This window comes from Panthera onca, chromosome B1 (assembly GCF_046562875.1).
Source record: "Panthera onca isolate mPanOnc1 chromosome B1, mPanOnc1 haplotype 2, whole genome shotgun sequence".
Lineage (NCBI taxonomy): Eukaryota > Metazoa > Chordata > Mammalia > Carnivora > Felidae > Panthera > Panthera onca.
In genome coordinates this window covers 130,396,305-130,408,875 of record NC_138342.1, presented here as the reverse complement: position 1 = coordinate 130,408,875, position 12,571 = coordinate 130,396,305, and the positions used below count along the sequence as shown (strand labels likewise).

General features: G+C 37.2%; 1 protein-coding gene and 1 non-coding gene across 9 annotated transcripts in view; both read right to left on the bottom strand.

The window, feature by feature from the left end:
• ARFIP1 (ARF interacting protein 1) overlaps positions 1–12,571 on the bottom strand; it is a 128,310-nt gene that overhangs the window by 21,414 nt on the left and 94,325 nt on the right. For all 8 annotated transcript variants that reach the window (XM_060653989.3, XM_060653993.3, XM_078445685.2 and 5 more), the window contains one exon: positions 7,751–7,925. In XM_060653989.3, the coding sequence (XP_060509972.1) occupies positions 7,751–7,925 (175 nt within the window). The remainder of the gene's footprint in view (positions 1–7,750; positions 7,926–12,571) is intronic.
• TRNAR-UCG (transfer RNA arginine (anticodon UCG)) lies at positions 12,175–12,259 on the bottom strand. Its single transcript has one exon. It is a non-coding gene; the product is annotated as a tRNA-Arg (tRNA).

The window sequence follows — 12,571 nt, the reverse complement described above, 5'->3', positions numbered from 1 at the left end:
TACGAAACATGGCATCAAGTGAAAACAACAGTTTTTTCATCAATCTAAGATTCAGAATGACTATGATTTTTTTAAAAAAGGTTTTTAAATTAAGTAAGTGCATTAATCAAATATGTGTCCAGGATACATCCCCAAGTCTGGTTCATCTTTTTTAGTCCCCCTTGTCATCCTCAAGTCACTGAAATATAACAGAGGGAAAAACCCTGCATTTAATGGGTATTGCTAATTAATTGACATTACCTTAAAGTAGGAGTATATTTCATCTTTCTTAAAATAATAACATAATAAAATCAATAAGATCCTTACTTTTTATTTTTACTCTAAGCTGCTTTGTTGACTCTTTTGATATATTCAAGTTTTCCTCCCCTAATACATTAGGAGCCCTGATGGGAGATTTACCACTCCCAAATTAAATTATAGTTCTGTTAAAGGAAATATTAATCTTAAATGACTTTTCATGTTTTATGTGATTCCAAGCCATGTAAAAAGTTGTTTTAAAATAATAAACATGAGGGGTGCCTGGGTGGCTCAGTCGGTTGAGCGCCTGACTTTGGCTCAGGTCATGATCTCAGTCTGTGGGTTCAAGCCCTGCGTCTGGCTCTGTGCTGACAGCTCAGAGCCTGGAGCCTGCTTTGGATTCTGTGTCTCCCTCTCTCTCTGCCTCTTCCCTGATCACACTTTGTCTTGCTCTCTCCCAAAAATAAATAAAAACATTAAAATTTTTTTTTAAAAAACCATGAATTGCTCACTACGATGTGCATATTTTTTCTGTAAATTTTTTGCCTTCTCTTCACAAGCAACAGTACACACTGCAGACGATAGAGGCATTTTTGAGAGTATGCTTTGCCCTCACTAAAGCAAAGAATGAAGTAATCAGGATTTGCCCTTTTGTCCCGTTATGGTGGACTCTCATTTTCTTCCATCTCTTTCTCTTCCCTGCAGTATACCTCAATTCTGGGAAGACACACAAACTCACGTTTGCTAAAATAACTATTATATATTTAAACACCATTGCTAGGCATCATGAGGCTGTAAAAGGAGGCATGGTACCTTTCTCACAAAGTCTACAAAATTCCAGGAATGTCTAGTCTCTTCTCGTTACTAAAGTAGCCTATGTTTTGTTTTGAACCATGAAAGGAACAATGAAAGGTAAATAAACTGCCTTAAGTCACAAAACAGCTCATGTTACATTACTGAAAAGACAGGAAAAAGAGAAATAATGATGAAACAGAAACATTAGAAAGCCTAATTAACTCTGTTGTTACTGCTATGCAACTCAATGTTGTTTAGTAAAACAGGAAGAGAATATCAGAGATTAATAAGGATTGTTTAGGTTAAAGGTAAACATAATATATCTTGGGGGTGGGTGGATAAAGAGCACAGATTGTACATAATAGAATTCAAATTTCTCCATTAAAAGTAAATGACAAGAGAGATGTGCACATATCACTCAGCATGAATGCACACACAGGAATGTGTGTATTTTACACATCTATTTTCTTTGTTTTCCCAGAAAGAAGGAAGGCTAGACTAACTACATATAAACGCTTCAATTTTCTAAAATATAGAGAAGAATCCACCTTTCAATCCTTCTCAAAAAAATTTTTTTTAAGTTGTAAGAATGAAACAAAAACATTCTCACAATGTTTGGCTACTAAAATATATTACAACAGTCACAGGAATGGTTCTTAGTCCTTTACTCAGTGACTGTTTGCTTTTACTTTATGCATCATTTTAACTGTCGGGTTATCTGGCCTCTCATTTTAGAACAGAAGTGTTGCTATGGGAAGACACTTGAAAAGCCATGAAATGAGAGATGTCAAAGAAAGCCTCCTCCCCAAAAGCTGCAAAAAACAGCTGTAAAGACAAGCATTAACCTTTGGGATATTATCAAATTACAAACTAACACACTACATTATGTTTAAAATAACCTATGTTTTAAAAAATTCAATATACAATATTTAAGAAATAGGAAGAGTATATTTTGTTAAAATTCAAGTGCTACGTGGATTACCTGACACTTTGTATAAAGGAGATATTAAGGTACAAATTCAGCTTATTTTAACAAAAGAAGAAAAAACACAAGATTTCAGGCATTTCACACTGCCAAGAAAGCAAACAGGGATAAGACAGTTTGTAAGCCTAAAGGCTTGCTTTTTCCTCCTTTTGTTAGAGTTATTAAAAATAAAAGGGTAAAAGTTGCTCAACAATAAAAAAGTTTTCTCATGAATCTAAGTCTTCATCCAAATTACAGTTATTGATTGCTTAACATAAAACAGAGACCAATATTATCTCTTTATAGTTTTTAAGAGTTAAATAAGAGAAAAAGATCAGAGTTTCTTTATAGATTTTATTTTAGTTGATTTTTAGCTGATTACGGAGTTCAAATTGAAACTTAGGTTAATGACAACTGTGGAAAGCTGAAAACAAAGACTATCTCTAGGACTCTCTAAGAACATAAATCCTTGAGAATAAAGGCAAATTAAAAAAAATTTTATAGTAAGGTCAAAAGAAGATGTGACAACAATGTTATTCTCAAAGGCAATGACTTCCAAACCTTTATCTCTGAAGCCTTGACCCTGCTCATTCCAACTCCAAACTCACATCATTAACATCCTACCAACTGTTTCTATGTGAATATTTTGTCATCACCTCAAACTGAGCACTGGGTTAAACGGAATAAATACCCATTCCTCATCCCTTACAACCTTCAAGCCAAATTAGCTTCCTCTCTTGATTTCCCAACCCCTGTCATGCAGACTTGAAATCACTGTATTCTTTCCTTTCTGCTGCTATTGGAATTTACCCTACGTCAGGCTCTTTATCACTTCATTTGGCTGTAAAAGATTCCTCACTAGTCTGCGTGCTTCTACTTTCTTTCTTCCTTTAAACTGTAGTGTTTTTAAGTCATGTATTTTTTTTTACTCCTAACTTTACAAATTCTTCAATGCCAACAAGATAGAGTTGGATTTTAAGAGCCATCTTGGCAGACATTTAAACTTCACAGAGATGACCTGGCTGGTCCATTACTCAGTATGCATCCTTTTTGAGGCCACAATTCAATCTTTATGTGAACAAGGCTCTATACAATGTGGCTTCCAATTACCTTTCTGATTCTCTCTTCCTTTAAAGCATGTGAAGGTTATGTTTCATCACGGTAGTCTATTTCTCTACTAAACATGAGTATTCCTCTATTCTTACATGCAGGCCACTGCCCTTGCCAAGAAGGTTCTCCTCCCAATTCTTTTAGGCCTGTCCTCCTGATCTTTCAAGGCTAGGCTGAAGTCCTTATCTCTTCCATGGATCTTTAAGATTTCCCTGAACAGTCAATGCATTATCTTCACTTACCACTGAGAAAGTATTGCTTATGTAATGCCAAATGATATAAATTTAATATTTCAAATTAATATGTTTGTTGAAATAAATATAGTTCATGTCTCCTGTCACATCTTTTCTAATGTCAATTTCTGCTCGTATCCGCAAAAGAGACACAAGGGAGGCAGGATATAGGTTAAGTTCAAAAACCACCAGGGGAAGGTGTGAAGGTGATGACTTCTAGAAAACAAACCCATCCTATGTTTTTGTAACTCCCTAAGATCATAAACTTTATTTTCCTTCTCCTTCATCCCTTCACCTAGCCAAGTGCCTGGCATACAGCAGGAATTCTATAAATACTGGTGAACAGTACTTTACCCCTTATAGACAGTGTGTTTTTTTTCACTTGCTTAACACAAGGCATGATTTACCCTCATTTTTCCAAAGGAAAATACAGAAGCTTGGAGAGACTTGTCCAAGATCATAATGTTATAGCAGGTGGCAGAAATGGGTCTGGAACCCAGGTTTTCATGTTCTTACTCTGGAATTTTTTGCAAAAGATACAGTCCAACTTGCCTATTCATTAGCCTATGGTGCTCAACTCTAGAGCAGAGCAGAGGACAGCAAAAGACAAGTGAGGCAAAGCAAGGACAGAGGAGAAAGTATACAATTTCTTTTCTACCTGCCACCTCTGTACTCCTTCGTATTTCTCACATTAGCAACACAGGGCTACTTCAGCCAGTCATGACACTAGATTTAGGCCCCAAATCATTTCTTCAGTCTATCTTCCACAGCTCAAATATTGATTTTGGTGTTCCCAGATCTAGAACTTTTCCTGGACACATGAAAAGGAAGAGCCTAGGTTATGTCATACAACTCTTCCTCATAAGTGAGGAGCAACTTTGCAGTGGGCAGATCAGAGAGAGGTTCAAAAGATCAGAAGTGAAGGGGATACATGATCACAGAAGATTACGTGAGATGAATTCACTCATCTGGGAAATACAGATGACGAGAGTATATGACTAATCAGAAAGTAAGCTTCAAAAGGACAGAGTTTTGTCTTTTTTTTTCACTGACCTATTCCCAGTATAGAAAGTATCCAATAATTTTTACTGAAAGAATGAAAGTATGAAGATTGTCATGAGGATTGAGAGAATACATGTAAAATGCATAGTAACTGACAAATAAGAAGTGCCTTCACTAATTCAAGTCTACATCTGGGATCTCCTAAGATCCAAAAGTAGTTCTATTAAGACACGTAACAGTCACGTGGCCACTGCTTATCTTTGTGTGGTTTGTCTATTTTTATTTACTCTGGCAAGAACCATATAAGCAGAGCTGCTTTGGGATACTGATTCTTTCAACATTACTTTCTCTTTTTTAGAAAGGGAACACAATCATCTAAAATATAGAAAAATATATAGAAAACAAAAATTACCCATGATCTCACCATCCAGAGGATAGCACACAATACCATTACATTCCGACGGAACAGTTACCATTTTATAGATTTCCTAAAGTCATTTTCTCTATTTGCAGAGGTCCTGTACCCGTAAATTAGGTGAATTCCTTTCCCTTCAAATTAGCTTTGGATAGAGCCTCTAAAATGTTAGCTGGCGCATACCTCAAGTAGCACTATACAGTATACAGTGCTGAACTGTTACAGTGGGAGTATATAAAAAATATTTTTGTATTTAAAACATATATCTAAGTATTAATATATTCCTATCCATTAAAATATTAAGCAGTGTAACTGATCTATCTCTCTGTACATATGTACCTACAGAGAGATACATCTACGGAGATATATACGAATGACTAAAAAGAATGACATCTGATGTGCTAGCTAATGAATGCTGAAAGGCTGCACTGCATTCTTGCTGGAATGATGCGGAAATCTGTCTGATAACTCTGCTCAGGTTTCCTTTACTGACACTGTAATGGCTTCTGGTGAATACTTTTCACCCACTGCTGCTAAAAAAAAAAGTGAGTGATGGTGCAGGACTTGGTCGATCCTAAGGAAATGTATTATTCTGCAACTCTTATGGTAGCCAAAAGAGGTTCTAAAAAAATGTTAAGGAAAAACAAGAAGATATCAACAGACAATTAAAACTGAAGAATAATTTTGAGAGGTACGGTACCTAAAGAAAGCAGATTTGAAGACCTACTGTGCCTTCAGAGGATGCGAAAAGCACGAGTGGACCACTAACATGCAGTGGGAAGACCCCATCGCCACAAGACTGAGCCACTCCGCCTGCTCTGTGCTGCGTCCACTACTGGCTCCTCTTTCCAGAACTGCAATCCCCCTCACAAAACTGAGTATGCAGACATGTTAAACAAAGGAACCTGTCCTATACGTAAACCAAAACTCGGGAGCTTGTTACTATGTGAATCCACCTCCACATGAAGCCTACAGCAGGCCCATCTCAGCTCTCACCATTCTCGCCTTTGGATGGGTTCACGTTACACAGAAGTAATGTGGAAAACTGATTTCTTGGCTTATTCCTTCTAGGTTATGCTAATGAGCCTTTTAGTCATTCCTCATTTATCAATTACTAGGAAGAATGTTCTTCTCTTCCTAAAATCTGTACCTATCATTAATAAAAAAGTTTCAAAATATTCAAAGCAGAATCTCTCATTATGTAACTTTTAATTTTATTATTTACTTATTTATTTGTTCTTATTTTAAGATTTTGGTTTTTTTACATAATCTCTACGCCCAGTGTGGGGCTCGAACTAGTAACCCTGAGATCAAGAGTTGCACACTCCCCCAACTGACCCAGCCGGGTGCCCCAATTATGTAACTTTTTAAAGCATCTGTCATCAACACCAATCTGAACATCAATAGTTGAAACATCAAATATTTTTTTGCAACTCCATGTGAAAGACTGGGACAGTAGGGTTGATGATGACTTTTATGACAGAAAGATAAATATATTTTTTGTTCTTCTAAAAACTCAAACACTGATTACAGCTGAAATTCCATTTTGCACCTGTAATGAAAGGGAGTTAACAGAAACAAAAAACTTTCTATTTATCTCTCTAAATTTAGGGTGGCATTTTATTTTATTTATTTACTTTTTAAATGTTTATTTATTTTGGGAAGCCTGGGTGGCCCAGTCGGTTAAGTGCCTGACTTCAGCTCAGGTCATGATCACATAGTTCGTGAGTTGGGCCCCACATCAGGCTCTGTGCTGACAGCTCACAGCCTAGAGCCTGCTTCGGATTCTGTGTCTCCCTCTCTCTCTGCCCCTCCTCTGCTTTCTGTCTCAAAAGTACATAAACATTAAAAAAAATTAGAAAATCATTTTTAATTTTTTTAAAATTTATTTTTGAGAGAGAGAGAGAGAGAGAGAGAGAAAGAGAGAGAATGAGAGAGAGAACATGAGCGGGGAGGGGCAGAGAGAGAGACACAGACACACAGACACAGACACACACACACACACACACACACACACACACACACACGGAATCCAAAGCAGGCTCCAGGCTCTGAGCTGTCAGCACAGAGCAGGATGAGGGGCTCTAACTCACAAACTGGGAGATCATGACCTAAGCTGAAGTCAGACGCTTAACTGACTGAGCTACCCAGGTGCCCCAGAAAATAATTTTTAAAAAAATGTTTATTTATTTTGAGAGCGAGCGAGCGAGCTTGTGTGCATGCCCGTGGGGGAGGGGCAGAAAGAGAAAGAGATTGAGAGGGAATCCCAAGCAGGCTCCACACTCAGCACAGAGCCCAACATGGGGCTTCATCTCACGACCATGAGATCATGATCTGAGTAGGAACCAAGACCCAGAGGCTTAACCAACTGAGCTGTAGGGTGACATCATTTTAATGTCCATAAACACATGCACCCCAGTGTTTATAGCAGCACTATCAACAATAGCCAGATTATGGAAAAAGCATAATGTCCACTGACTAATGAACGGATAAAGAAGGTGTGGTATACATACATAATGGAATATTACTCGGTGATCATAAAGGATGAAATCAAAAGGCCATTTGCAACGTGGATGGAACTAGAGTGTATTATGCTAAGTGAAATTAAGTCAATCAGAGAAAGAAAAATATCATATGATATCACTCACATGTGTAATTTAAGAAACAAAACAGATGAACATAGGGGAAGGGAAGCAAAAACAAGATAAAAACAGAGAAGGAGACAAACCATAAGAGACTCTTAAATACAGAGAACAAACTTAGGGCTGCTGGAGGAGTGTTGGGTAGGGGTAAGGGGTAAATGGGTGAGGGGGAGTAAGGAGGGCACCTGTTGGGATGAGCACTGGGTGTCATATGTAAGTGATGAATCACTGAATTCTACTCTCGAAATCATTATTACACAGTATGTTAACTAACTTGGATTTAAATTAAATTAAAATAAATAAATAAATAAAGTCGTGAAAGTTTATCTCAGAAGGTAAAGACTGAATTTACCTTATTTTCTTCTAGAAATTTCAACTTGATAGAAACATCATTGCGCATCTTATCGTATTTTTCCTTATGTGCTTGAAACAGATGCTGTGACTGCTCAATCTTTGGCAGGGTGTTTGCATCCCGTGGTCCAAGATTCAATTCTTCCAAATCAGTGCGATAGGCATCATATTCGATCCTGGAAAGAACAGAGTAAGTGAAGCATATTACAAAAACAGAATGAAATAAATTCAGGAGGTGAGCTGGAAATACGTGACAGTCTCATACATTAATAAATAATAATTCTCGTATATATTATATCTTATGCTTTTAAAGTCATATATTTCTTTAATACAAAGAGCTGTTAGTACAAGCATGAAGGGGGAGCTGGTTATTAATCTAATTAACTATTCCTTCCAAAGTACAGTATTAACTGACATGCAGAATTTCCAAAATTGAAAAACCAGTTTAAAAAACAGGTGTCAAAACCTAACGCTAACAATATCAAGTGATCTATCTCCCATGGGAATTGGTTAATACCAACAAAACAAAGCATATTAAGATGACGGACTTGAGGATGACATACTTTAAGTGGGAAAAGGAAGGTATATTGAGGGTCAGCATCCTTAAAGTATGATCTAGCCAGCAAGGCACAACAGAAACAAAATGCAAGCCACATACGTAACGTAAAATTTTCTAGCATTCACGTTAAAAGAATAAAAATTAATTTCACCTTTTAAACAAAAGATTTTATTTTACCCAATGTATCTATAATATTATCATTATAACATGTAATCAATGTAAAAAAAACCTGTTACTGAACTATTTTACTTTTGGGGGTGGGCTAGTATTGAATCTTTGAAATCCATTGTCTATATTTCACTTCTATCACATCTCAATGTAGGCTAACCACATTTCAAGTGCTAAACAGACATATGTGGCTAATGGCTACCATATGGGACAGAGCAACTCTGAGTGGATTTCTGAAACATTAGTATTGACAACGTGACAGTGCCATCTATTATAGAGCACTTAACACCTTGTGCTCCTTAAAACGCCTACTCCCTAATATTCTCCTACCACTAACTGAAATACTACCCACCACCATCACTCCATGATCACACAGCACCTCACGATGCCTCTGTCACAGTACTTGTGTAAATAGTACTACCTTGCTTATTAAACAGAGACTTATCTAGCAGTCTCTACTGAAGAACAACGTGACCTCTGATTTAGTCAAAATCAGCATTACAAAGCTTATGCCGTAGAACTAAAGCTCTTTATTCAAGTATCCAGAGTACAATCTATATCTCCTATTCTGGAAATTAAGAATATTTTAAACAACATAAACTATATCACATATGTGACTTGAGAAAGAACACATCGGTCCCTTGTACTGAGTCTAATTTATTTTTATCTTATACTGAATTTAACAAACTTGAACTTTCAGGGCCAAAAGAATCATTCATTCATTCACTGGCACATCCAACAAATATTAAGTGAGCACCTTCTAAATGTTCCTGGCACTGTACTAGAAACCAGAGCTCTAAAGATGAATAGATAAAAGTTTATCTTCAAGAAGCTTGCAGTTTAGAAGGAGAGAAGCTCTTAAACAGCTATAACAAAATGAGACAATGGTAACTGCCATGAGGGAGGGAGAATAAGGCAGGGTGGAAATCAAGAGGAAGAGTTGCCTAATTAGGTATCTCAGAACAGAATTAAAACACCACAATTAAATTTTAAAGGATGGTAAAAGCTTCCAAGGTGGACTGGGGCAGGGAAATAGAGCAATCCAGGAAGAGAACAGTACGTACAAAAGCAAAGAATTGTAAGATACCATGATACATTTGGGAAGTAATTCACTATGTTAGAACCTGAAGTTGGAACATGATAATGGAAGGAATTAAAGTCAGACAGGTAGGCAGGACTGCCATTATGCAGGGCCTATAGACAATGTCAAACGGAATCAGATTTAATCCAGAAGGTCAAGTAGTGATGGGAAGCCACTTAGGAACTCTGATCTAGAAAGTAACATGTTCTATCTATTCAGAATAGATGGATGGCTCTAGTGGTAAAAAATGGAGGATGGACTAGAGGAGATTAAGAAACAGAAAGAAGAAACCAAATAGAAGACCATGGGCAAAAGACAAATGAGTCACTGAATCAGGACAATGGCATTGGGGCTAAAAAGGGGAGACAGATATTAAAAATTTAGGAAGCAAGACTGACTTAGTAATGATAACAAATTAAATTCCATGGGTTTCTAGCCAAACTGAAACCACTCTGATCTTTGCTGGCTCTAATGTCTTGAACTAGATGTTTTTACCTTTCCGCTCTAGTTTTTCATCTATAAAGGAGAATAACAATCTCCACAAAATAATCATGTAAAGTACTTAGAATACCTGGTAATAACTAATATCTTTAGAGTGCTTATTATTATGGCCAAATTAGAAGGGAGCTAGCCAGAAGCAAATATACTAAAAACAATAAAAAATGAAAGAAAAAAACAATGAAAGAACAAAAATAGTGATACATGGTGATTTAATGTGAAGACAAATATCCTTCATTAGTCTTAGAGAACATTTCTAAACAATAAGATCAATTTCAACATATTCAAGGTTACAATACTGACCTTATATCCCTTAATTTTTACATCCAGAGTTTGTAGATGGTATCAAAGTAAAACTTTCCGTAAGAGCTTCTCTAACAGTGCTCATTACCAATAAGAGAAGCACACTAAATTTTCAAAATGCAACTCTTCACTTCAAGGGTGCCAGTCTGAACTGAATCCATATCAATATAGTTAGTGATAGTTGGTTACTCTATGGCTTATGTAAAACTTCTAGAGAACAGGTGTTGACATCTGAAAAGTCCTGACCACAAATGACTCCCTTGTTGGTGCTGCTATGGAGAAGTGCTGAATGGGCTGTTACAAGATTTTCTATACACGAAGCACCAGAGGGCTAGGAAATACTTGTACACAATGCATAATAGGGAGCATTAAAAGGCCACCCGGACATTTGCCTAAATTGCCACTTTTTGTGCTGATCAAATAGCTGACCCTTGCCCTAAAAGTCAGTAAATTCTGGTTTTGACAGAGAAGAAAATTCAGCTACTGAGAAACTTTTAATCTGGGATTCTTTTTTAATGTTATCCCTCTGTAGGCAGAGGTTGTCTAAAGGTTTCCTGATAAGTACATACAACCTGATTTATAACTCTGTTCAAAAGTTTCAAATAAACCTATATAATGGATAGATTGAGATCTTTTATCACATTGTACTTTAAACATCAGATATCTCAATATAAGATGTGAAAATTATTATTATTGTTAAAGATTTTATTTTTAAGTAATCTCTACACCCAACATGGGGCTCAAACTCACAACCCTGAGATCCAGAGCTGCACGCTCCACCAACTGAGCCAGCCAGGCGCCTTATATTTTTTAAAATAGATACGAAAATGTGAGATAAATCCAGTTCAAATTTGAGGCTGAATGATCAAAAGTAAAAGGTAGAAAGCCAATGGGCTCTCATTTTGGCTTTGAAATTGGCTCCAAATGAGCAAACCTTTTAATCTCCAGAGGCTCTTCTCTACAAATTAAACAAAAAATGATCTGTGTGCTGTTCAGTGCCTTATCTAATGACATTTGTCTTTCTCTAATACAGGTAAATATTAAGAAAAAAATTTTTTTAAGTAAGCTATACGTTCAAGGTGGGGCTTGAACTGATGATCCCAAGATCAAGAGTTGCATGCTCTACCAACTGAGTCAGCCAGGCACCCCATTATATGGGTTAATTAATTTATATTTAAAATTTTATTTTATTTTAGAAAGAGGGCAAGAGAGAGAAAGTGCGCAGGAGTTGTGGAGAGGGGTAGAGGGAGAGAGGGAGGGAGGGAGGGAGGGAGGGAGAGGGAGAGAGAGAGAGAGAGAGAGAGAGGGAGAGAGAGAGAGAGAGAGAGAGAGAGAATCTCAAGCAGACTCCACGCTCAGCATGGAGCAATGTGGGGTTCGATCCCATGACCCTGGGATCATGACACAAGGCGAAATCAAGAGTTGGACACTCAACCAACTGAGCCACCCAGGAACTCCTATTTTTCTGTTAAGGTTTATTTATTTTGAGAAAGAGAGAGAGAGAGCACACATGGATGTAGAGAGAGAGGGAGAGAGAGAATACCGAGCAGGGTCCTGTCTGTCAGCACAGAGCCTAACGCAGGGCTCCATCTCATGAACTGCAAGATCATGACCTGAGCCCAAATCAAGAGTCAGATGCTTAATTGACTGAGCCACACAGGCTCCCCTGGGTTAGTATTTTTAAAAGCATTTAAAAAAAATTTTTTTAATGTTTATTTTTCAGACAGAGAGAGACACAGCATGAACAGGGGAGGGGCAGAGAGAGAGGGAAACACAGAATTGGAAGTGGGCTCCAGGCTCTGAGCCATCAGCCCAGAGCCCAACGCGGGGCTCGAACCCGCGGACCACGAGATCGTGACCTGAGCCGAAGTCAGACGCTTAACCGACTGAGCCACCCAGGCGCCCCAAAAGCATTTTAGAAATAAAGGCTGAAGAGAAAGATTTTACATGCTTAAAATAAAACATATTTTAAAACATACTAAACAAAAATATATTTTAGGCACTAAAAACGTATTTCAGGATAGGTGGACAATTACAAAGTACAGAAACAGAAACTAGATTCCTGTAGTTCTTTACTGGGAGGTGATAGTGGGTAATTTTGGAATAAGAGAATTTTTATCTTCAAAACCCACAAATATTAAAACAATCTGAAACAACAGAAAATAAGAATGCTTAAAATAACTAAAGAGATAAAAGGAAGATTCACTATAAAC